The following is a 26,847-nucleotide window of genomic DNA, read 5'->3' as shown; positions in this document are numbered from 1 at the left end:
ACTGGGAGAGTCTACACAGCACCGCTCCTGTGACAGGTAAGTCCGCTACGGGCTCACCATAGCCCGTGCTACTTGCCCCGCTCCTGTGCCAGGTAAGTTACGGGCTCACCATAGCCCGTGCTACTTGGGACTTGTTCCGAGTAGCTGAATCTATAACAACAACTGCAAATTGATGGAAGGAAGGAATGGCAGAGGAGGGTCCTGGTGGCACAGTCGGATTCGTGCTCTACTCACAATCGAGAATTCCTGGTTCGAATTCCAGGCGAGACAGAAATGGCTGGGTGCGTTTCCTATCACCTTATGACTCTGTTCACCGAGCAGTTGGTACATAGGATAGTTAGCTAGTTATTGAGCTACAACTCGGATTATTCCTCCAAGGAGTGCCGGACCAACCGGGCTGTGGTGGGTATGTGGGCCTGCGGGCCGCTCCAAGCAACAGCCTGGTGGACCAAACTCTCACAAGTCGAGCCTGGCCTCGGGCCGGGCTTGGGGAGTAGAAGAACTCCCAGAACCCCATCAACCAATCAACCAACCAGGTATCGGGGAGGGGGGGGGGAGTGGTAGTTGAGTAATTCAACCTTTGGGCCGACCTCGATATGAGCCTAAAAGGTTTATTTATACACTGGCTGCCTGTCCCTTGACATAATAAATTACGCAGTGACGTTTCCAGTACCGGCGGTGGTTGGGCGTCCACCTCCGTACAGTAACTTGTACCTTGGGTTTACCTTGGTAGTGTTGCGTGTGGCCTCCGTCTCCCAGACAGTCTTACTGGGAATCACTCGCTTCCTGCGGTAACTGAGCCCGCGTGGGACCCAAGAACCGAACCCAGGGTCAATATTTTGTGAGTTGTCTGAAGAAGCACGGGTATATATGACCATATATTGTCCGTTGGTGACCCGGCGGGTCATAACTACCAGCAGGTGGGCCGGGCCGCGGGTGGAGTCGTTGTGTCTAGACACTAATGAACTGCCTCGGTAAACAAAGAGGAACAATAGTTATGTTGTAGCCAGTCGCACCCTGTGACATTTGAGCGTCTCATGTTGAATTTTCTCCAGTCATTCTTTCAGGAAGAATCCGGATTTTTACAAGGAGAGTTGGGGGTGGGGGAGGGTAGCCTAGTAAAAAAACTATATTGATTTTATTCAGACTTAAATAAAAAGTCTGAAAGGCGGGGGTCCAAACACACACACACACACACACACACACACACACACACACACACACACACACACACACACACACACACACACACACACACACACACAATCTGTGTGTGGCTCAGGAATCTGTACACCAGTTGATTGACGGTTGAGAGGCGGGACCAAAGAGCCAGAGCTCAACCCCCGCAGGCACAATTAGGTGAGTACAATTAGGTGAGTACACACACACACACACACACACACACACACACACACACACACACACACACACACACACACACACACACACACACACACACACACACACACACACACACATGTATACAATACGGCTCCTATTCTAAGTCATTGGGACCAAACTTTCAATTAAATGTGAGGTCGCTGGAGGCGGGAAGGAAGGAAGGGGTAACAGGGTCCTCACATCGTTCAGTGACGTTACCAGGTAGAGAGAGAGAAGCGGTGTTCAAGGTGAGGAGCAGCAGCAGCAGACCAACGGAACATGAAAGTTAGAAGGAACTGAACGTCGAGAACATGAAAATGAAAAGTAGTAGAGCGAGGGCGACTTGGAAGGAAACTGGAGAGAGAAATGAGTGGCCGAGAAGCCAGAGAGAACGTCATCAGCATTAGAGCAGTAAATTAACGGAAGTAAATAACGCAGAAGATGTCAACTGTTTTAAATGTAAATGATAGCAGAGAGAAGATTGAACAGTCAAAGCATTAATTTGATATAATGATTCGGACTTAATGGTCGGACTTAAAAGCGGACGTCCGTCCCTGCAAGATTATCGAGGTGACTTCATCCAGAAGAGTACACACACAGTGGCCTGACGGCTGAGTGTACAACGGTCGGGATTCGTAGTCCTAAGGTTTCGGGTTCGATCCCCGGCGGTGGCGGAAACAGGTGGGCAGAGTTTCTTTCACCGTGATGCCGTTGTTCGCCTAGCAGTAAATAGGTACCTGGGAGTTAGACAGCTGCTACGGGCTGCTTCCTAGGGGTGTGTAACAAAAAAGAGGCCTGGTCGACGACCAGGCCGCACGGACGTTAAGTCCCGAAATCATTTCAAGGTAACCTCAAGAAGAAGATAACCCAGTGAGAACACACAGAAGACATGGTCACAACCTATAAAATACTCGCAGAGACTGACGAGGGAGTGATTAGATCGAGGGGCCACAGATGAAAATTAAGCACACAAATGACTCGGAGGAAGGTTATGACGAATTTTGGCCGAGTTCGATCCCTGAGTTTGGCCCGAATTCGATCATTAAGGATCGAGAGGGCAACGATCTTTAATTGTTACCTGGTCACTCAGCAGGAATTGAGGACCAGGTTGTATAGTGATCTGCGGGTCGTGTTCCAGGGAAGACCAGACGAGTAAGGCTTACCATGAGCTATGGGAAGGGATAAGAGTTCTCGGCCGGCTAACAGGAGTCAGAAGTAATCTCTATCTTTACTCATTTGTGCAAAAAAGAAAAAGAAAAAAGAATATATATATATATATATATATATATATATATATATATATATATATATATATATATATATATATATATATATATATATATATATATATAATGCACAACTTAATTTTTATTTAGTTTGATTAGAAAAAAACTGATCAGAGCAAACAGAGCAGCTTGTCCGACTATGCGCCTCCTAACTGTCCGACTATGCGCCTCCTAACTGTCCGACTATGCGCCTCCTAACTGTCCGACTATGCGCCTCCTAACTGTCCGACTATGCGCCTCCTAACTGTCCGACTATGCGCCTCCTAACTGTCCGACTATGCATCTCCTAACTGTCCGACTGGTCCGTTATATACCCGGTGCGTTCTGAAAACATTACACATATTTATGATACACTATACACATATTTAAACCCTAACCAAGTAATATGATATACGTAGCATACATATAACATACATATCTGACCATATATGTTAAGTTTCATTACGTAAAAAAGGTATTTCCTTAATATGTTTCCCCACTGTCGGGAGGCTGGAAGGCTGTTATATACTGCTTGCTAAATAGAGGCATCACATGTAAGGAAACGTGCTCGAATGGCGTGTTCTGCCCGGGAATCGAACCCGGGAATATGCGGGTTTGACCCGACAGCGCTGCTGACCATTTAGCTACAGATTATACCATGACCAAAACTATACTAACATCACCATATTATAAATGCTAATACTTTCGATTATAACGCGAGGGCGGTCACTGTATTAAATACACACACATATACAATGAACGGTACTGCATATATATATATACACTGTATTCACAAAAATGAGCACAAACTTGAATGTAAAGATACCGTGCAAAACGGCGTGTCGTCTTGACAGACTACGAAGTCGCATGCAGTCAGGAACGACCTCGGGCACTAGGGTTTTTATAGAGGGGTCTTGGCGACATCATAACTGAGCTGGCATTTCCACGTAAGGCGCTTACGTGTTTCTTTGAGCGCTTTCCAAGGCCACGACAAAAAAAAAAGAAGCAGCAGCTTTGGACCCAGCAACAAGACCTCAGAATTAGCAGGCTGCTTCAGGGGCTGGAAGATGGAATCCGGATGCCGAAGAACCTCTTGAGAGGTTTTGCATTTCCTCTTGTTTTATAATATGTTTCCAGATATATTAATTTCCTAATATTTCTCACACATTGGTAGTTGTACCTTTAGCTGGAAGAAGATAACGTTAGTAGTGTCAAAGCGACAGATAGGAGGGAGGGAGGGAAGGAATTATGAGGAGTAAAGCACCAAGCCATTACGACTATATAGCACTTGGAAGGGGTCAGGACAAGGATTTGGGATGGGATGGTGGGAAAGGAATGGTGCCCAACCACTTGGACGGTCGGGGATTGAACGCTAACCTGCATGAAGCGAGTGGGGTGGGGTGGGGGGGGGGGGGGTGGAAGAACGAGACATACAAACATTTCTTAGCAAAACTTGTTACTACAACAATGTCTCCTAATCCCACTCAAAACCGCTTACAACCCACACAAAAAATTCTTGCAACCGCACAAAAACCTCTTACAACCACAGGCTCTCCTCTTCAATATTTCTGACTCCCGATCAAAGTGATTTTATTTCCACTAAAATACCTCTCACTCCAAAAATAATCATACAACGCACGCCATTCCACACATACATCTTCCCCCACTCCCACACAAACCACCTTACACTGTAGCACACAAAACCTGACTCCCACACACACCCATAACTTAAAACCCCACTACAAAAAACACCTCTCACACCCACACACACACATTTACAAGTGTATACGTTTATCCCCCATTTCCTGTATTTATGGAGACTGGGCTTCAGCTCCTGGTGCCGTGTCTTAATCGACTTCCGTAGTCTATTACAACAATTGTCAATTTCTAGCTTCTGATATCTGATCAGACTCACGTGAGGAAGTGAGGTGACTCTGCCTCGGAGGACATTCTTGTTCTCCACCACCTTATGGGGCACGGGGTCCCAGCCCCGATCCTTGAGGTTCTCAGCTAATTGTTACCTTAAGGCAATTCAACCTCTCGCCCCTCAATGTAACTCTGGCTCAGGGAATGATTGTCAGTGTTACTGGTCTGTAGTTAAGTGCCTCTTCTCTATCTTCTTTCTTGTAAACTGGTATTACGATTTCCCGGCATCGGGGTAATTCTCCATTCGTAATTGCATCATTAATAGCCAGTGCTATAGATACGCTAAAGGGCCTGTGCAGCTTCTTTTAACATCAATGGTGATACGTTGTCTGCTTCAATACATTTAATTTTACCTAGTGCTGCTAGTTATTTTCTTCCTTCGTCTGCTGTCACCTCAATATTTGGCAGTCTTCCCCTCTAGGGCTACCTCCGAGCACTGGGAGCTCTTCCTGCTCAGTCATGATCATTCCATGGAAACTGGCATTTATTTCCTCACAAATTTTCCTATCATTCCCTGCACGTTCACCTCCACTTTTGTATAATCTAGTCACTTGGTCATTCACATTTGTGTGCCTTCTTATACTGTATGACTATATGTAGTAGTTTTGTGTGTGTGTTTTATTATAGACTGTGGGTTGGTTGGTGTAGTCGTCGTTGATCCTCCTCTACGGACAACCCAACCCACAACTCGGTAGAGTGCTTATACTAGGAGATCACCCTTGGCGCTTCTGGCTCTTGGAGAGGGGCTCAACGTCACACGTTCAGGGGATGCGGCTCCAACACTTAGCCTCGTCGTCACGTGCACACACCCACTCGAGCCGCTGTGACTCCCCACTCTCTCCTTATGAGATATGATCTCCTCAATCCCCCTATGACTTACTAGTATTACCTCCTACCCTGTCCACAGCAGTGGTTCATGGTTCTTTCTCTCTCTCTCTCTCCTTCTTTACTACCTCCTGGGAAGCCTCACTAGGACAAGGGCAAACACCAGCAAATTGTGACACATTTACTGAAGAAAGCACATACACGATACATACACACATATAATAATAATGAATCCTATACTCTATAATATCACAATCAGGTTGCACTCCAATACCATCAGAACTCTATTATCAGCTTATCAAGTGGTATCCTACCTCCTGGTTCACCACCTGATACTATTAACTTCCTCAAGTTGGTCAAGCCTACACACTGTTGCACCATCAGCAAGATAACATATATATATAGAAAACCAGCATTTGAATGCAATAACATATACCAGTATAAATGTTCATTGATACTTCAGTATAAAAAAAACTCCTTGACGCAAGAATGCCAACAGTCACTCACCTCTCACTGCGTCTTGCACGCTAATGACAACCAAACACTATCAACTCCCTACTAGTAATCCACCAGAACTTCCCCTTCCACCTCTGGAAGTTCACTACCCTATTTCTTTAGGTTCTTCCGGGCTTCACTACCAGGATCCTCTGCAGCTCCTCCAGGCTGCTATCATGAAGTTTCCTTGAGCAACTACGGTGCTTCACCCTTCTGCTAGGTTCCTCCACAGCTCTCTTGGCTGCTACACCATGAAGTTTCCCCGAGCAACTGTGGTACTTCTCCACCTCTACAGAAGCACGTGACACTCCTCTTCACTGCTGCTTCTCCTCACAGCTCGAGGTCCTCTGCTCCACTACCTTGGAGTCTCATCAGCTACTTCATCTGCTGGCTTCGAAGTTCTCAGCAACTTCTTCCCCAAAAGACAAACCTGCAACCCATCGACACTCCAATAAAATGTTCCCCTTTAACACATAAACAAAAAATATTCACACAATATGTTTGCCTCAAACCTCTATCTGTTCTCTACATACAGTGAGAGTGGACTCCCCCGTTTTGGGCGGGTCCATACTCCACCTCGCCTGGCGGCGGCGTCCTCACTCGCTGGGAGGGTCTTCCTCCATCCGGAGCCAGGCTCCCTCAGTCGTCCGCCAGCGCTCAGAGAGGACGGACGTCGCTCCGTGTTCCTCCCTCTTCACTCTCCTATTTCAGGCCTTCTGCCTTATTAAAACATGTCTAACTTATAAATAAACATCGCTACTGTCGCTGGGCACACGACCAACTACAATGCAATCACTATGAACTGGCGTATATCGTGCTTACCACAGATTAACTGGTCGAGGGCGCTTTTCCTCTGACGGCGTCTGGTCAGGGCGCTCCACACAGCCCACAATAATGCCTCCGGGCGGCTTAATATTCACTAATTATCGTCCACGACTTGAGACCACACGTCCCCAGCTCGATTCCACAGCTGGCACGTCTGCACACTTCTCTTCTCTTAGAGATATATCACTAGGGGTTCCCTTCTGACGGGAGCTCAACGAAGCGCGGCTTCCCCCTGCGATGTCTGGCACTCAAGTGAGGTCAAGGTCCTCCAGAAGCGAGCCTCAAGCCTCCAGCAAAATGTCCACATCTCCTAGCCAGTCATTTATCTATTTTCTTCTGCATTGCCCATAATCTCAAACTGTTACACATATCCAACCAACTATTTTACATATGCGTTATCACCTCAATACTTGCTAGACCTTCTAGTTAGGTCAGGCTTGCTGAATAACTCTCAAGAAGGGAGACTCGTTTCTCCTGCAGGCTGAGATCATAACACTCCCCTCCCCTTATTTTTGAGAGTTATTCCAGTGGCAAAGCTCGGGATAATACATCCGCCACCACACTGTCTCGTTCTTCACCCGATATACTCTCTTAGGAGTCTACAATTAGTTCGTTGCTCCTTGCAACATCTGGCTCACCTCTCTCCAGGAACATGTTCTTCTCACAAATGATCTGACCTCTCTGACACCTCTTAGCTAGGCTGTCCTCCTTGGACGCCTGCACTCCATCGGTCCACTCTACTTACTGTCTCCACCCTCCGTTTCCTCGTCTTCTTCTCTTCACGTCCAGAGTCAGACATCTGCTGTCTGTACCTCCTCTGTCGTCTTCACACTTCCATCTACTGCCATTATACTTTCGTCTCCTGCCATCATACTTCACTTCCTCGTCTTCACCGACGATCCTCCCTTGCGTCTCCGCATTTATCCAAGATCTCATCCTGTCTGACTTCCATCGAGTCCTCGGCTTTCTTCTATCCCTCCATGCTTGCATCATCATCCTCTTCCTACACTTTTCACTTCTATACCACTCCATTTCTTCTCCTTCGACTCTTCTTCGTTCCCTAAAAGTTTCTCCGAGCGCTGTGCTACATCCAACAGCACTCGACCGTACATGTCGCTTTACCTCTCCTTGTGTGCTCGTAAGCATCTCTCCACACATACTGTCTCTTCTCCTTTCATTTTCCCGGCTATTACTCTTCTTCACTATCTCTCCTCCACGTTTTCTGTGAAACATGTCGACTCCTGACATCTCAAACAACTTAACTCCACTATCCATATGCCTCTGTGCTCGTGGACCACTTGACGCTATACTCCCGTCCTCAGTATGTCCACATCTTTCCTCATTTCTACTCAGCACAGTTGCATTCGCCTTCCGACTCTCAATTTCAGCAGTCTGGGCTCTCTTCAGGTCAACTCTCTTCACAGTATTCTTCTTCGGCTGGGCCATCTTCACTTTTGACCTCACCGAGACTTCATTTTTCTGGGCTGGACCTTCATCAAACAGCCGTGCTATATCTACATCGATCTCTTCCACTGGCTGAATCGACACTGTCTCACCTTCTCCAGTGTCTTCCTCGTCGGCCACCTCTGCCTTCGTCACTACCGAGACAGGGTACTCAATGGCTTGGCGGTCTCCTGACGCATCTCCTCGGATGTCAGTCAGGTTCACACTCTCAGGCGTCCCACCCGTGCAGTGGCCTTCTGGGCACTCCTCTGGCACAGTCTCCGCTATGACTCTTGGCAACACCTTTGTCCCACACAAGTCATTCCCCAGGATCACTTGGACTCCTGGAATAGGTATGTCGGGGCACACTCCCAACATCACCTCTGCCGACACATATTCCGACCTTAGCTGGACAGTACAAACGGGCATGTCACTCTCCGACAATAACCCATATACTTTCATCTTCCCACTGCCAGCTAACCGTCGACCATTCCCAATCAGGCTTCTCGTAATCAAGCTCTGATTAGCTCCGGTATCTCTTAAGATACCAACTTCTACCTCAGGTTGGCCTCCTACTCTGATCCAACCTTTGCTCATGAACGGCCTATACCTCTCGTTCACTAAGTTCGCTCTCTGTGGTTTGTCTTGGAACACATTAGTATATTTACTTCGGGGGTCACACATAGCCAGGGTCACAACTCTCTTGCCCTGTCTACAATCTCGCATCACGTGACCCAATCCGTTACAATTGTAACATCTCATCTGGGAAAAGTCTCTTCTATATGTCCCAGAGTAGCTCTGACTCTGCCCACTCGTATTGGAGTTCCTCGGGCCAGACGTACTACTCGTACTCTGTGGAGCTTTACTGGACTCTTGATTCCCTGGATAACGATTAGTTTCTCGTTTAGCTCCTCCATCTTCACTTTCAGACGAAGTGCGCGACCTACTCTTCTGAGTTTTAGGGTACTTACGTTTATCTGCCCATTTATCAAAATTTTTCTCACCCCAGGTTCCTCTGGGTCTTTCATAATTTCTTCCTCCCCAGACTCCATTGGATCTGCCATTGCTGCATCTCGCCTCACTTCTCACTCTGTTCTCCCTCAAGCTCTTGTACGCTTCAGTAATCATATCCGCCCTATCTGCGGCATCTTTCACCTCCATTATCCCTGCTTCTTGGATCTTGAACTTTGTTTCGGGATGCATCATCTCCAAGAACTTCTCCATGACCATCAGTTGCTTCAGGTCAGCATAAGATCCAACTCCAGCAGCCTCAATCCACTTCTGGAATCGTCTTTCCAGATCTCTTGCTGTCTCAGCAAACGTACATGCTCCAACTTTCACCATCTCTCTGAAGCGCTTCCTATAAGCTTCTGGGGTTAACTGAAACGAGCGCAATATGCTGCTCTTTACTGTGGCGTAATCCTGGCACTCTTCCAGTGACAATTGGGTGTATGCCTCCCTGGCTGCACCGGTCAATCTTAACTGGACCAGCTGGGCCCATTCCTCCTGTGGCCACTCCTTGATACTGGCTACTTTTTCAAAGTGCTCGAAAAAGCTCTCTGCCTCTTCGGGAACAAACAAGGGAATGTCCTTCTCCCTAACCCTAACGTCTGGTGGGTGTGATACCTGGGTGGTGCTCTCTGGCAACCCATGTTCAATCCTTTGCTCAGCCAAGGTTCTGTTCGCTTCTATCTGCATTTGTTTTGTTCTCTCTTTTTCTTTTTCGACCTCTAGTCTTGCTTTCTCTTTTTCTTTCTCTTGTTCCAACTCCAGTTCCCTTACTCTGGTTTTCTCTTTTTCTACTTCCAGTTTGGTTTTCTCTTTTTCTACTTCCAGTCTGGTTTTCTCTTTTTCCTTCTCGGCTTCATTTTTCATCTGCAGTTCTAATTTCATCTTTTCCAGCTGGAACTGTCTCTCCTTGTCCTCACGCTGCATCTGGAGCTCTAACTGGAATCTCTCCAAGCTCCTATTCCGGCTACTCCTGCTACTGCGGCTACTCTTGCTGCTCCTACTCGATCCCTGGGATCTCACTTCATCCTGCCCATCATCCTCCTTTCCACTTTCAGCTCCTTTTTGGGCTCCTTGCTCTGCCGCTTCACTTTTGGCTCTTAACTGCCTCAGGATCTCATCCTTCATCCCAGCTACTTTAGATGCTTTCAACCTGATGCCACATTTTTCTGCTATTTGTTTCAATTGATCCCTCGTGCAACCTTCCAAGTCCTCGGGCTTGCCTGACTCCACAAACGTTTGCACCTTATCCATCTTTGTCCTGTGAGTCTTCCCAAGAGAGAGAATATACACCTGCGGTCACACAGTTTATTTCAGCAAGGGTGTACAAATCCACTCTTGGACAGGGTGTGGGTGTGTCAGTTCACTCTCCCGGACACAGGCCCCCAATTTCTTATAATAGACTGTGGGTTGGTTGGTGTAGTCGTCGTTGATCCTCCTCTACGGACAACCCAACCCACAACTCGGTAGAGTGCTTATACTAGGAGATCACCCTTGGCGCTTCTGGCTCTTGGAGAGGGGCTCAACGTCACACGTTCAGGGGATGCGGCTCCAACACTTAGCCTCGTCGTCACGTGCACACACCCACTCGAGCCGCTGTGACTCCCCACTCTCTCCTTATGAGATATGATCTCCTCAATCCCCCTATGACTTACTAGTATTACCTCCTACCCTGTCCACAGCAGTGGTTCATGGTTCTTTCTCTCTCTCTCTCTCCTTCTTTACTACCTCCTGGGAAGCCTCACTAGGACAAGGGCAAACACCAGCAAATTGTGACACATTTACTGAAGAAAGCACATACACGATACATACACACATATAATAATAATGAATCCTATACTCTATAATATCACAATCAGGTTGCACTCCAATACCATCAGAACTCTATTATCAGCTTATCAAGTGGTATCCTACCTCCTGGTTCACCACCTGATACTATTAACTTCCTCAAGTTGGTCAAGCCTACACACTGTTGCACCATCAGCAAGATAACATATATATATAGAAAACCAGCATTTGAATGCAATAACATATACCAGTATAAATGTTCATTGATACTTCAGTATAAAAAAAACTCCTTGACGCAAGAATGCCAACAGTCACTCACCTCTCACTGCGTCTTGCACGCTAATGACAACCAAACACTATCAACTCCCTACTAGTAATCCACCAGAACTTCCCCTTCCACCTCTGGAAGTTCACTACCCTATTTCTTTAGGTTCTTCCGGGCTTCACTACCAGGATCCTCTGCAGCTCCTCCAGGCTGCTATCATGAAGTTTCCTTGAGCAACTACGGTGCTTCACCCTTCTGCTAGGTTCCTCCACAGCTCTCTTGGCTGCTACACCATGAAGTTTCCCCGAGCAACTGTGGTACTTCTCCACCTCTACAGAAGCACGTGACACTCCTCTTCACTGCTGCTTCTCCTCACAGCTCGAGGTCCTCTGCTCCACTACCTTGGAGTCTCATCAGCTACTTCATCTGCTGGCTTCGAAGTTCTCAGCAACTTCTTCCCCAAAAGACAAACCTGCAACCCATCGACACTCCAATAAAATGTTCCCCTTTAACACATAAACAAAAAATATTCACACAATATGTTTGCCTCAAACCTCTATCTGTTCTCTACATACAGTGAGAGTGGACTCCCCCGTTTTGGGCGGGTCCATACTCCACCTCGCCTGGCGGCGGCGTCCTCACTCGCTGGGAGGGTCTTCCTCCATCCGGAGCCAGGCTCCCTCAGTCGTCCGCCAGCGCTCAGAGAGGACGGACGTCGCTCCGTGTTCCTCCCTCTTCACTCTCCTATTTCAGGCCTTCTGCCTTATTAAAACATGTCTAACTTATAAATAAACATCGCTACTGTCGCTGGGCACACGACCAACTACAATGCAATCACTATGAACTGGCGTATATCGTGCTTACCACAGATTAACTGGTCGAGGGCGCTTTTCCTCTGACGGCGTCTGGTCAGGGCGCTCCACACAGCCCACAATAATGCCTCCGGGCGGCTTAATATTCACTAATTATCGTCCACGACTTGAGACCACACGTCCCCAGCTCGATTCCACAGCTGGCACGTCTGCACACTTCTCTTCTCTTAGAGATATATCACTAGGGGTTCCCTTCTGACGGGAGCTCAACGAAGCGCGGCTTCCCCCTGCGATGTCTGGCACTCAAGTGAGGTCAAGGTCCTCCAGAAGCGAGCCTCAAGCCTCCAGCAAAATGTCCACATCTCCTAGCCAGTCATTTATCTATTTTCTTCTGCATTGCCCATAATCTCAAACTGTTACACATATCCAACCAACTATTTTACATATGCGTTATCACCTCAATACTTGCTAGACCTTCTAGTTAGGTCAGGCTTGCTGAATAACTCTCAAGAAGGGAGACTCGTTTCTCCTGCAGGCTGAGATCATAACAGTTTGTACTCATCTAGTTGTGCTTGCGGGGGTTGAGCTTTGGCTCTTTGGTTTGTGTATATGTGTATGAGCTTTGGCTCTAGATGGTGTGTGTGTATGTGCCATGTCTGCATATTTGTACATTTGTACATGCATGGTTGTCTTTGGTTGTGCTCGGCTGTACTTAACTATCCATGTTTGTGAATGTTGTTGAAATCTATGACATCTACTTCACACACATCATGACGTGGGGGTAAAGACGTTGAAGCGGTACAGGAGCTGGGAATGTTGTAAAAGTGTGGAGAATGATGTGAATAATGATGGCAGGCGGGCCATCCACCTTGCTGACACGATGTATGTGGGTGCTTGGTAGCTTAGCTAAGCTTACTTACCTTTCCCAGAAAGCTGGTAAAAGGAAGCTTAGTAATTTACCTGAGGGGCTACTATCTACTTAGATTCTAGTGGCCTCGACGGGGGTCAGGAGAGTACTCGAGTAGCGGCCATATCAGTGCCTTGTGTAAATGTAAATGCCCAGGTTACGGAATCTTCTCAGTTAAAGGATGCTTTTGCTATTGTTTATTGTCATTTAAGTGGATTTTGATTCCTATTCTATTAATCTCGAGTTCCAGTATGCTGCCTAAATTCGTATCTCGGACTGGGTGGTTGTCAAGGATAATTGACTCTTACTTCGTTATGCAATGTGTGTTATTTGGAACTTTTTATTGGTGAGGCTTATTTTTTATTGCCCTTTAAAGTTGTTTATGAGTTTTGTTGCAGCCTTAGTTGTGATGAGAAGTGACGTCTTTGATTGTCCTAGGTGGCCGATTATTTGAGGTTCGTTGTCTGTATATGTGATGTATACTCCATGCTGGGGAAGGGCAGGTCAGCTGTGTATGTGTTGAAGGAAGGAGACAAGCTGAGGGCGCTAGAGGTCGTGGTGGCGGGGGAGGAGCCTAACTGAGGGCGCTAGAGGTCGTGGTGGCGGGGGAGGAGCCTAGCTGAGGGCGCTAGAGGTCGTGGTGGCGGGGGAGGAGCCTAGCTGAGGGCGCTAGAGGTCGTGGTGGCGGGGGAGGAGCCTAGCTGAGGGCGCTAGAGGTCGTGGTGGCGGGAGAGGAGCCTAGCTGAGGGCGCTAGAGGTCGTGGTGGCGGGGGAGGAGCCTAGCTGAGGGCGCTAGAGGTCGTGGTGGCGGGGGAAGAGCCTAGCTGAGGGCGCTAGAGGTCGTGGTGGCGGGGGAGGAGCCTAGCTGAGGGCGCTAGAGGTCGTGGTGGCGGGGGAGGAGCCTAGCTGAGGGCGCTAGAGGTCGTGGTGGCGGGGGAGGAGCCTAGCTGAGGGCGCTAGAGGTCGTGGTGGCGGGAGAGGAGCCTAGCTGAGGGCGCTAGAGGTCGTGGTGGCGGGGGAGGAGCCTAGCTGAGGGCGCTAGAGGTCGTGGTGGCGGGGGAGGAGCCTAGCTGAGGGCGCTAGAGGTCGTGGTGGCGGGGGAGGAGCCTAGCTGAGGGCGCTAGAGGTCGTGGTGGCGGGGGAGGAGCCTAGCTGAGGGCGCTAGAGGTCGTGGTGGCGGGGGAGGAGCCTAGCTGAGGGCGCTAGAGGTCGTGGTGGCGGGAGAGGAGCCTAGCTGAGGGCGCTAGAGGTCGTGGTGGCGGGGGAGGAGCCTAGCTGAGGGTGCTAGAGGTCGTGGTGGCGGGAGAGGAGCCTAACTGAGGGCGCTAGAGGTCGTGGTGGCGGGGGAGGAGCCTAGCTGAGGGCGCTAGAGGTCGTGGTGGCGGGGGAGGAGCCTAGTTGAGGGCGCTAGAGGTCGTGGTGGCGGGGGAGGAGCCTAGCTGAGGGCGCTAGAGGTCGTGGTGGCGGGAGAGGAGCCTAGCTGAGGGCGCTAGAGGTCGTGGTGGCGGGGGAGGAGCCTAGCTGAGGGCGCTAGAGGTCGTGGTGCCGGGGAAGGAACCTAGCTGGGGGCGCTGGAGGTCGTGGCGGCGGGGGAGGAGCCTAGCTGAGGGCGCTAGAGGTCGTGGTGGCGGGGGAGGAGCCTAGCTGAGGGCGCTAGAGGTCGTGGTGGCGGGGGAGGAGCCTAGCTGAGGGCGCTAGAGGTCGTGGTGGCGGGGGAGGAGCCCAGTCAGTCAGGGTGTTAGTGTTGCAGGAAGCACAGAGATCTTCAGTGTGGGTCTGACCGCTGCCGGAGTCTCTCGGCTGCCTCGTGTCTCCAAGTGCGTGTACCGACTTCTCTATCTTTGGAATTGTGGATGTAATGTACCTATTTATATGTATTCACTCCCACGTGTAGGTACATATATATATGTCCATGTACATTACATGACTGTGGATAGTGTGTGTGTGTAGTTATTTAGTACAGGTAGTGGCTTGCCTATCAGAGTTATGTTGGTCGAGCTGTATGTCCTGGGCTCCGATGGTCTAACTGACTAAGGTCTTTACTGCATTTTCTTTCTAGTCAATTGGGATTTAGTTTCTCATCTCAACATTTCTTGTTAAATCATAAACTATTTGATTTTGATCTCGTTTCTTGATCTTTGTGTCTGGATGAATCTGTAGCACTAATTCATTTCTGGGTGACTCTGGGTGACTCTGGGTGAACTCTGGGTGAACTCTGTGTGAACTCTGGGTGACTCTGGGTGAACTCTGGGTGATTCTGGGTGAACCCTGGGTGAATCCTGGGTGAACTCTGGGTGAACTATGGGTGAACTCTGGGTGAACTCTGGATGAACTCTGGGTGAATTCTGGGTGAATCCTGGGTGAACTATGGGTGAACTCTGGGTGAACTCTGGGTGAACGCTGTGTGAACTCTGGGTGAACGCTGTGTGAACTCTGAGTGAACGCTGTGTGAACTCTGGGTAACTCTGTGTGACTCTGGGTGACTGGGTGAACTCTGGGTGACTCTGGGTGAACTCTGGGTGAACTCTGGGTGAACTCTGGGTGACTCTGGGTGAACTCTGGGTGACTCTGTGTGAACTATGGGTGAACTCTTCCATCACCAGCTTCCTTCCCAATGGGTTCGTGACTCAGTGTGCAACAGATAATAACTTAGTTTATTCCCCCATAAAAACCTATTATCTCAGTCACTTTCACCACCACCGTGCGCCCGGACGCCAAGGTGCAGCGGGGAGGCTGGCGGCTGGAGTGACGTATATCACAATAGACGAAGACAAATCCTTAAAGGTTATTTCATATATAACGAACAAAGTTTAGGGAGAAAACTGAGCCACAGAAAAGCGAGACAGGTTAAGTGAGGGGTTATCTTGAGGTTATCTTGAGATGATTTCGGGGGCTTCAGTGTCCCCGCGGCCCGGTCCTCGACCAGGCCTCCACCCCCTAGGAAGCAGCCCGTGACAGCTGACTAACACCCAGGTACCTATTTTACTGCAAGATAACAGGGGCATAGGGTGAAAGAAACTCTGCCCATTGTTTCTCGCCGGCGCTCGGGATCGAATCCGGGACCGCAGGATCACAAGTCCAGCGTGCTTTCCGCTCGGCCGACCGGCTCCCTACAATGACAAAGTTTAATGACAAAGTTAATGACAAAGAAATGGGTGGCGTTTTCTTGTTCTTTGTCTCTGTGCTAGTGGAGAATTTTATATTTTACAAGCAGCTGAACAAATCTTCACAGGTCGTGAAGAAAACAGACTGACTATTTGAGTAGTCTTCAGGGAGAAATGTGTTAAATAAATTGAAAAACTAAAGCTCTTTTAAGTCCCTACGACCAGACGAAATACTTGCCAGAGTCCTTCAAGAACTGTAAAAAAGCTGATCTTAGTGTCTTAATTGCATATTTAATAAATTATATGAGTCGAGCAGCGGAATCATGTAGGGTTGGGAATGTGGTGGTGATTAAACAAAACAAAAGATCCCTTGTGTCAAACTATCGGTTATTATCTTAACGTCTATTGTTGGAAAATTGCTTGCAGCAATAATCACAAAAGATATTAGTATGAATACTTAAAAAAATATTGATTAATCAATGATTTATGAAGGTGCTCTCGAGATTGACAAGTTTGCTCTCATTCTGGTACCGATTTCTTGAAGCTATTGATAGTGCGATTGGTAGAGATAATGAGAGATAGATAGAGATAGGGAGAAGGTAGAGATAGTGAGATATAGGTAGACATAGGGAGAAAGTAGGGAGAGATAATGAGATGTTTACCATTCGACTAGTCACCTGAAGTTGGATTAGGGCATGGCTATATAAAAGGAAACAGAGGGTTAGTTATACATGAATTTTAGTGCCAGTGGAAAACTTGTCAATTTTAGTTCCCAGGAGGAAACTGTTGTCATTAAAAGCCCAAGGACAGAGCCTCAGGACTCTGTCCTTGTGCTTTTATTGTTTCCCATATATATAAAAACACTTTAGATACAGGGAACAAGCAGCAACAATTGCAATTTATAGACGAATTAAAAATTTTACAGGGAATTAATTCAGAAGTATGCAGAGTTTTGCTACATCATGACTTAGTTTTTGAAAGTGGGCGCTAGATTAGCAACTGCAGTTTAATGCTGATACTTGTAGGGTTCTAAGCTTAGAATATAATCGAGAAATCACAAAAATATCAGCTGGACAATGCTGAAATTAGCAAATTTGAGTGCCATGATTAGTAGAAATCGTAAGTCAAGAAGCCAATGAATGGGTAAAATATGACCATTAAGATGCTAGGACTCATAACAAGAAGCGTTAGTAAGAAGACAAATTGTATTATGTATCAGCTGTATCTTGTCCTTCTATATAGTCGTAATGGCTTGGCACTTTTCCCCTGATAATAATAATTGTCCTTCTTGGGCTCCATTTATATTATGCAACTTAGTGTTGAGCCTTATACTCTAGAATGAATATAAACGGTTCATTCAATTACAAGAATGTAAGAAATATTATATATATATATATATATATATATATATATATATATATATATATATATATATATATATATATATAAACGACTCCCGAACGCTGTCCTCTCAGCCACGAACAAAAAATGTTACAAGAAATAAGAGAAACATGAATAAATCACATCAACAAGTCTGCAACAAGTATTAACCAAGTTAATCCTACTAGCAACAACCACAAATTAAACACCCAACATGCAACAATGCACATTCCTCTCCCTTCCTCCTCCTCCTCCTTCCCATCCCTTCCTGTAACAGGTCGAGAGAAGTCCCAGCATCCAAGGCCGTCCGCTCATGACAACACATCCTCTGGTCCAGCCTCTTGCAACTCTCGCATCCTTCGGATAAAGCGTCACAAAAACCGGATATTCGCTCCGTGAGGGACTAACCTGTTTTTGTTGGCAGTGCCGCAAGCAAGTAGGTAAACCCTGAATACTTGTTTCGTTCTCACAGGATGGTGTAAAGTGCATGTCATGGTTCACTTGGGTAGACTGGGGGAACAATGTTTCCTGCACTGCCTCAGGACATACTTGAGAGTGCCACGTAATCTCTTATAATGTCTTCCGCACGCACAGGCATCATGGGAACTGGTGCCACTACCAATCAGAGGCATCACCGGGAACTGGTGCCAGTACCAATCAGAGGCATCACGGGAACTGGTGCCAGTACCAATCAGTGGCACCATAGGGAACTAGTGCCAGTACCAATCAGTGGCACCATAGGGAACTAGTGCCAGTACCAATCAGAGGCATCACGGGAACTGGTGCCAGTACCAATCAGAGGCACCACAGGGAACTTGTGCCAGTACCAATCAGAGGCACCACAGGGAACTGGTGCCAGTACCAATCAGAGGCTCCACAGGAACCAAGTGCCAGTACCAATCAGAGGCACCACAGAGAACTAGTGCCAGTACCAATCAGAGGCATGACGGAGACTAGTGCCAGTACCAATCAGAGGCATCACAGGAACCAAGTGCCAGTACCAATCAGAGGCACCACAAGATCCAAGTGCCAGTACCAATCAGAGGCATCACAGGAACCAAGTGCCAGTACCAATCAGAGGCACCACAGGAACCAAGTGCCAGTACCAATCAGAGGCATCACAGGAACCAAGTGCCAGTACCAATCAGAGGCATCACAGGAACCAAGTGCCAGTACCAATCAGAGGCATCACAGGAACCAAGTGCCAGTACCAATCAGAGGCATCACAGGAACCAAGTGCCAGTACCAATCAGAGGCACCACAAGATCCAAGTGCCAGTACCAATCAGAGGCATCACAGGAACCAAGTGCCAGTACCAATCAGAGGCACCACAAGATCCAAGTGCCAGTACCAATCAGAGGCACCACAGGGACCAAGTGCCAGTACCAATCAGAGGCACCACAAGATCCAAGTGCCAGTACCAATCAGAGGCACCACAGGGACCAAGTGCCAGTACCAATCAGAGGCATCACAGGAACCAAGTGCCAGTACCAATCAGAGGCCTGACGGAGACTAGTGCCAACAGCAATTAAAGTAGAGTACACAGAGCCTCGGGTGTTCTGTTAATGAGGTATACAGTTTACCTTGACTGTTGTGACACCATTAAAATGCCAGTCATACGTTCCTTTGTACACTTTTACTTCCTCTCAGTACCAGTTCTTGCTATGTGTAGATAGCAGTCATAGATAACAGTCATTACTTGTGAAAATAGCAGTCATTATTTGTGTAGATAACAGTCATTACTTGCGTAGATTGCAGTCATTACTTGTGTAGATAGCAGTCATAGATAGCAGTCATTACTTGTGTAGATAGCAGTCATTACTTGTGTAGATAGCAGTCATAGATAGCAGTCATTACTTGTGTAGATAGCAGTCATTACTTGTGTAGATATCAGTCATAGATAGCAGTCATTACTTGTGTAGATAGCAGTCATTACTTGTGTAGATAGCAGTCATTACTTGTGTAGATAGCAGTTATTACTTGTATAGATAGCAGTCATTACTTGTGTAGATAGCAGTCATTACTTGTGTAGATAGCAGTCATTACTTGTGTAGATAGCAGTTATTACTTGTATAGATAGCAGTCATTACTTGTGTAGATAGCAGTCATTACTTGTGTAGATAGCAGTCATTACTTGTGTAGATAGCAGTCATTACTTGTGTAGATAGCAGTCATAGATAGCAGTCATTACTTGTGTAGATAGCAGTCATTACTTGTGTAGATAGCAGTCATAGATAGCAGTCATTACTTGTGTAGATAGCAGTCATTACTTGTGTAGATAGCAGTCATTACTTGTGTAGATAGCAGTTATTACTTGTATAGATAGCAGTCATTACTTGTGTAGATAGCAGTCATTACTTGTGTAGATAGCAGTCATTACTTGTGTAGATAGCAGTCATTACTTGTGTAGATAGCAGTCATTACTTGTGTAGATAGCAGTCATTACTTGTGTAGATAGCAGTCATTACTTGTGGAGATAGCAGTCATTACTTGTGTAGATAGCAGTCATTACTTGTGTAGCTCAAAAACATTTTAATAAATATAAAGAAATCCGCCGTGATGAGGAAAGATGCATAGGTTTCGCAAGTGGTTGCGTAAAGGCCTGATGAATGCTGTTTCTGACGACGGAAACCCAACTTCACCTTGGCTTACGGCAGTGGAGTCGCCCCTCTGTATCACAGCGCCCGGGAGCGAGGCCGTCCCTGGCCTGCTGTAGCCACTGGAGAGACCTGAGTGTGTTACAGTGTGAGGTGATGGTGACTAGTGTTGAGGTACAGTGTGAGGTGATGGTGACTAGTGTAGAGGTACAGTGTGAGGTGATGGTGACTAGTGTAGAGGTACAGTGTGAGGTGATGGTGACTAGTGTAGAGGTACAGTGTGAGGTGATGGTGACTAGTGTAGAGGTACAGTGTGAGGTGATGGTGACTAGTGTAGAGGTACAGTGTGAGGTGATGGTGACTAGTGTAGAGGTACAGTGTGAGGTGATGGTGACTAGTGTAGAGGTACAGTGTGAGGTGATGGTGACTAGTGTAGAGGTACAGTGTGAGGTGATGGTGACTGTAGTGTATCCCGTCTGTGGCCTCTGTGTACTTCTGGGTCACTATACAGTCATTTGTAGGCCGTCTCTTCCCCGTTATCTTCTGTCTGCTATTTCATTTCCTTCGTTCCTGTCCACCGTCTCCTGTGCCCTGTTCTGTATCTCCTGTCAATCTTGCCTGTGTCTTACCAGGGTATATATACACTGTCCCCCTGTCCACTGTCATGTCTACCCTGCCATGCATCTCTTGTCACGCTTTCTCTGTGCTCTCGTGCATGACATGTCTTTCGAATCCCATGGCATGTCTTTCGAATCCCATGGCATGTCTAACCCGTCACCCGTCCCATGGCATGTCTTCCCCGTCCACCATCCTCTCCCCTCCATCAACTCTCTTAATAAAATTGATCGTTTTTCAACAGGATGTTGGCGTGGGCAAGGCAGGCGATGTGTGGGCGTGTGAGGGCGGTGTGGGCGGGGGCGTGGATGACGCTCCTCCACCTGCAGCTCTCCGAGGCTGTCTGCAGCCAGTACTTCAACATCCCCAGCACAAACAATCCTTCGGCAGTGAGTATGGTGGGCGGTGTGGGCGGTGTGTGGGCGGTGTGGGCGGGGTGTGGGGGTTCGTGGAATGAGGAAAGGGTGAGGGGAACGATGTATACGCGGTGTTGAAGACATAATTGATGTTGTAGGTCTCATTTACACACCCACACACCCACAATAACATATAAGGTTTGAAAGGAAATCGACGAAGTAGATAAAGCAGCATTGTTCAAAGCTAAGAACAGCGGAACAGGGCGTCATAGATGAACGCTAGAGACAGAGACGCAGAAGAACTTTTTCAGTGTTAAAGCTGTCAATAAATGGGATAGAATAGGCATAGAAGTTGTAGCTAATTTGATTACAATTGTTAAATGGAAATATGATAAAAGCGTGAGAAGTGAGTCATTGCATTAATTTATGAACTTTCGTAAGGCGGGGGCTAGGAGCCTAGTTCGACCCTACAAAGCACACCTAGGTGAGTACACATACACACACACACACACACACACACACACACACACACACACACACACACACACACACACACACACACACACACACACAAGGGCTTCGACAAATGAAGAATGACTGGGCAGTTTGTAAAGAAAAACAAGTACATACAAAAATATATGACCCCGTTAGCTGGCTGGTGGTGGGGGGGGGGGAGGTGAGGGGTCCAGGTATGGGGGGTAAAGGTGTGGGGTCCAGGTATGGGGGGTCCAGGTGTGGGGTCCAGGTGTGGGCTCCAGTTGTGGTAGGCATAGGTCCCAATATAGTAGATGTGGGTCTTCCGTCAGTAGCCTTGCAATATATCAATCATGCCTGGCATCCTGACTTCAAACATTGGAAATGCTGTGTTTTTGCTCAGCATTGACTAACCACACAACTGCTCTCGTGACATCATCGTCATCATTATGCTGCTAGCATTATAGGCTCTTGTGAGAAACCACAAGGTTTTTCTCTGAATACTTTTTATTTTTTTCTCCGAGGCTATGGGTCCCCACATTGGCACCAGAGGTGGTACCCTCACAAGAAAAAATATTTTATTATGCACACATACATATACATATTGGTGTATACTGGCAGCAGGTTTTCATTTATACATGTTTCTTTGAATATGACTGAATATTCTGCATTGATTATTTTCTTGTTTAGGGCTTTTATCCCTCTGACTAGTGTCCCAGCATCTTTGTTTAATTGGAAGAGAAGTTCTCCAAATGAACCAAGATGCTAGAACACTAGTCAGATGGATAGAAGCCTTCAACAAAAAATAATCAATACAGAATATGCAGTCATATTCAATGAAACATACACACACACACACACACACACACACACACACACACACACACACACACACACACACACACACACACACACACACACACACACACACACATACATTTGTCTCTCCTACTCTGACAGGGTGAGACAGCTGATAGAGAAACTAGTGTGTTATTAAGCACTTAACCACTGAAGGTGATTAAGATGCTTTTACAAGCTCAGGTTATATAAATGAACAAATCCACAAGGGCCGCGACGAGGGTTCGAACCTACGTCCTAGAGAATCCCAGACGCTGCCTTAATCGACTGAGCTACGACATGGTAGCACTTTATCAATAATCATGCCCTTGTTCATTTGTTCATTTGATGTATCACGCTACTGTGATTTCTGTATGCAATCAGGTTACATAGTTACATCCCATCCCATTGTATAATTGATACATTGTGGTGAGTGAGTGAGTGAGTAACGGTGGTGTCCCTTCCGGCAGCTGGGGGGGCGGTGGGTGACTATGGCCAGCACCAGGAGACTCATGCCCTGCCACAGCCTCCAGGGGTTCCTCCAGACAGATACTGTGAGTATATTCATCCTCCTGTGGTGCAGCCTCGTCTGTGGTGCCATATGGCCACCTCCGGCGGTAATGGTGAAGGTGTTGACTCTGTCATTTGGGAGTGGTTCTGTATATTGTGAGTAGTGGTGGTAGTGGTAGGTGTAATATAATTGTAGTAGGATAGTGGTAGTTGTAATATAATTGTAGTAATCTTGTGGTAGTTGTAATATAATTGTAGTGGCATGGTGGAAGTTGTAATATAATTGTGGTAGCATAGTGGTAGTTGTAATATAATTGTAGTGGCATGGTGGTAGTTGTAATATAATTCTAATGGCATGGTGGTAGTTGTAATATAATTCTAATGGCATGGCGGTAGTTGTAATATAATTCTAATGGCATGGTGGTAGTTGTAATCTAATTTCTAATGGCATGGTGGTAGTTGTAATAGAATTGTAATAGCATTTGTTGAAATAATGCAGAAAAAACATTGGCTTTATGATAGGCAATATAAAAAAATGTAACTGGCTGCACACTTGATATTATTAGTGAATGAAGAGGTTTGAAAAATGTGGTGAATTTAATATTTGAGTATGTGTCTAAATATTCAGTTTGATTAAAAAATGAATCAAACTTCTCCATACTCTACCGATATTGATTTATATTGATCTGATGATCTGACAATAACAGCGTACTTGATCAACAAAAGTTCTCAAACTGATTTCCATTCAAGGTCATGACAAACATAACTTATTTTCATTAAATCTGGTTTTTTAAAATTTAATAATATTATCTTTCAATTTTGCAGAAAGACTCTCTTTAAGATAAGAATATTCTAACAATTATTATTGAATCTCTTATGCGACTAAAAAATAAAAAAAATCCTAACCTAACCTAACCTAACTCAGCCTAACCTAACCTAACCTAACTCAGCCTAACCTAACCTAACCTAACTCAGCCTAACCTAACCCAACCTAACCAAACCTAACCTAACCTAACTCAACCTAAACAAATATATCCTAACCTAATTATATGCACAGTTTTATCAAAGAGAAAAAATAAGCTTTGTCGAATTATCTTGTGTTCGACTTGACCATGTCCCCCTGTAATAGGTTTATTACATAATAATCATTTCATAATAATAATACAACTGGACTACCTGATGCAGTCTGTACGTGTGGAGGAGTGGTGGCGGCAGACGGGCGTCATGGCGCAGGTCTGGGACTACAACGTCACTAGTACTGTCACTGTACGGGACGGGCAACTCTCTGTCACCCAGTATGGCCTTGACGGTGAGCTGATGAACTCGCGTTTGTATCCTGTACTCCTTACTGTACCCCTGTCTCATCTTTTCCTTTACTGTACCTGTCTCATCTGTGCCCCTTATCGTACCTGTCTCATCTGTATCCCTACTGTAGCGTCCACATCTGTCTCCCACATGATCAACATTATTTCAGATGAGTTAGTTATTGACCTGATATAAATGTATTCCAGAACCTGTAATTGTAGGTAGGCTGTATTTCTCCTTATTTTACCGTATGATATAAATACGCTAATACGCAGATTCAATATATATATATATATATATATATATATATATATATATATATATATATATATATATATATATATATATATATATACATACATATTAATTACTATGATCAGTAAATCGATTTGAATTCGTCCTGAGAATCAAAGGCAATTAATATGACGCATGTATTTTCTGTGTCACACAGCCCCTGTACGCTTGAAGCATAGCTTCTATGATTGGTTTGATCATCAGTTGTGTTCTATACCCTAACTATGACCCTCTTGCTGATGCGGTTGACTCTAGGTCTTCAATATGTTTTAAGGAAATCACTTTTTTTTCAAAATTGCGCCCAGTAAGGGAACCCAAAACACATACTCATACACTTTATAATGGCAGGTTTCCTTTCTTAACCCTCAGGCTGCTAACGGCATTTCTATGTTAGACTTACACGAGCTCCAGGGGGGGCCCCACCAGCACCAGGGGGGCCCTCCAGCACCCGAGGGCCCACCAGCACCAGGGGGCCCTCAATAATAGATTATCTGTTGATAATCTTGGAATAGTGGATCATGTTTAGTCATAATTTCTCATTCCTCAGTCATTATAAGAAAAAGGCAACATAGAGTCATACCTAGTTATTTCATTATACTTATTCTTCTCTTTACTATCAATGCCTTTGTTGAGACTTTATTAAACGAATATGACATACGTCCAAACATCAGTAACTCTCTACATGAGATGATTCAATCAGTGAAGGTCTTGAAATGTTGTTGTTGATGGGTTAGGGGCAACTACAGCACATGGTCGTGTGCACTTCTTGGTGTTGTTTACAATGTGCGATGTACCGCCAGGGTTGCTGACGGGCGGGCCGGTGAAGGTTGGGGTGCTGGACGACAAGCTCCTGCTGGTGCAGTGTAACCCGATCTTTCTGGTTCCCGTGCCTGCCATCACCATCCTGGCCAGGTGAGTTAACTTGCCCGACATATTTTTAAGGCCCGAGATTTAGCCCCGTCACTAAAACTCTGTGTGCGTGTGTGTGTGACGTCATTAAAGTGACGGCGCCATCGTGTTCTTGCAGGAAGATGCCCGCCAACCCCGCGGAGGAGGTGCCGGCCGTGCTGGACTACTTCCAGGTCCCCAAGACCAGCCAGGACATAACCCTGGTGAAGCAGGAGGGCTGCGACCTCCTCGCTACCAACCCAGCACCTTCCGTCCTCACCACCAGGCTCGCCGACGGAGACATCGGCTTCTTCGCCGGCCTCCAGCCAGCCGCCCCTCAGACGCGGACCTGGAATATAATCGACTCACCTGACGGAAACGGCCTTCCATAGGACACGTCTCTTTTTTTTGTCCATAAGAGACTCCTCACGCAGTTACTGTGATCGTTGTTGGTACCATCAGGGCGATACGGAACAAAATTCAAGAAATACACATCGCAAATATAAGCACACACACACACACACACACACCACACACACACACACACACACACACACACACACACACACACACACACACACACACACACACACACACACACACACACACACACACACACACACTCACACACACACACACACGCACACACACACACTGATGAACAGATGTACAGATTCCTGAGCCTACTGAGCTCAATCCTATCTACATTTGAAACTGTATGGAATCAGCCTCCACCACATCACTGCCTAATGCATTCCATCTGTTAACTACCCCTGGCACTATAAAAGTTCTTTCCAATGTTTCTATGGCTTATTTGGGTACGCAATTTTCACTTGTGTACCCCCTTGTTTGTGTACCACCTGCGTTAAATAAACTGTCCTTATCTACCCCTATCTTATCTTCTGAGAATCATGTGTGTGGTAATCATGTCTCTCTTAACTCACCTGTCTTCCAGAGACGTGAAGTTTAGTTCCCATAGACCCTCCTCGTAGCTCATACCCTTCATACACACTAGGGGGTCTGCTACTAGATGGCTCTGAATGTATAACCTTCCTAACTTAACCTAAGACATAGTCACTGTTTTGGTAGTGTATATATCTTCAAAGATATACTCTTAAAGAAAAGATTACTCTTAAAAGTAATCCTTTCAATTGCGTAACCAATATATGCCATTATTTTGTTGATCACGTCACCCATTTTACATTGGTATATTCAACTAACCTTTGTATTCAATATATAACTTGTAATATTATTTCTAAATAGAATAAACAGATGAGTAGTCAGATAATCAATTCGTATCGATATTCTCATACTTTTAATAAAAAATAACATAGTTGCATTATTAAGTTTCATCACATTATATGCTCTCGAAATTATATATTTTTGTATTAATCATCTCCCTCGTACTTAATATCGCCTCAATCCTTATTCAAGCGAGTCATCTCCCATGACAACACAAGTTAACTCGTTAGTTTAAAATATTGTAAATAATCTCGAGTATAGAATTTACATTTCTTTGTTTAGCTCGTACCCTATTGAAACAATACT

At 46.2% G+C, this 26,847-nt stretch overlaps 1 protein-coding gene across 1 annotated transcript; it reads left to right on the top strand.

The window, feature by feature from the left end:
• On the top strand, positions 1 to 26,677 carry LOC123760581 (uncharacterized). Its single transcript, XM_069328303.1, has 6 exons — positions 1 to 36; positions 20,880 to 21,024; positions 22,773 to 22,856; positions 23,998 to 24,121; positions 25,212 to 25,323; positions 25,439 to 26,677. The coding sequence occupies exons 2-6, from the start codon at positions 20,881 to 20,883 to the stop codon at positions 25,689 to 25,691; spliced, it is 717 nt and encodes a 238-aa protein (XP_069184404.1). The 5' UTR covers positions 1 to 36; position 20,880; the 3' UTR covers positions 25,692 to 26,677.
• Positions 26,678 to 26,847: the final 170 nt, after the last annotated feature.

This window comes from Procambarus clarkii, chromosome 21 (genome assembly GCF_040958095.1).
Source record: "Procambarus clarkii isolate CNS0578487 chromosome 21, FALCON_Pclarkii_2.0, whole genome shotgun sequence".
In the NCBI taxonomy this organism is placed as follows: domain Eukaryota; kingdom Metazoa; phylum Arthropoda; class Malacostraca; order Decapoda; family Cambaridae; genus Procambarus; species Procambarus clarkii.
This window is presented reverse-complemented; position numbering and strand designations above follow the sequence as displayed.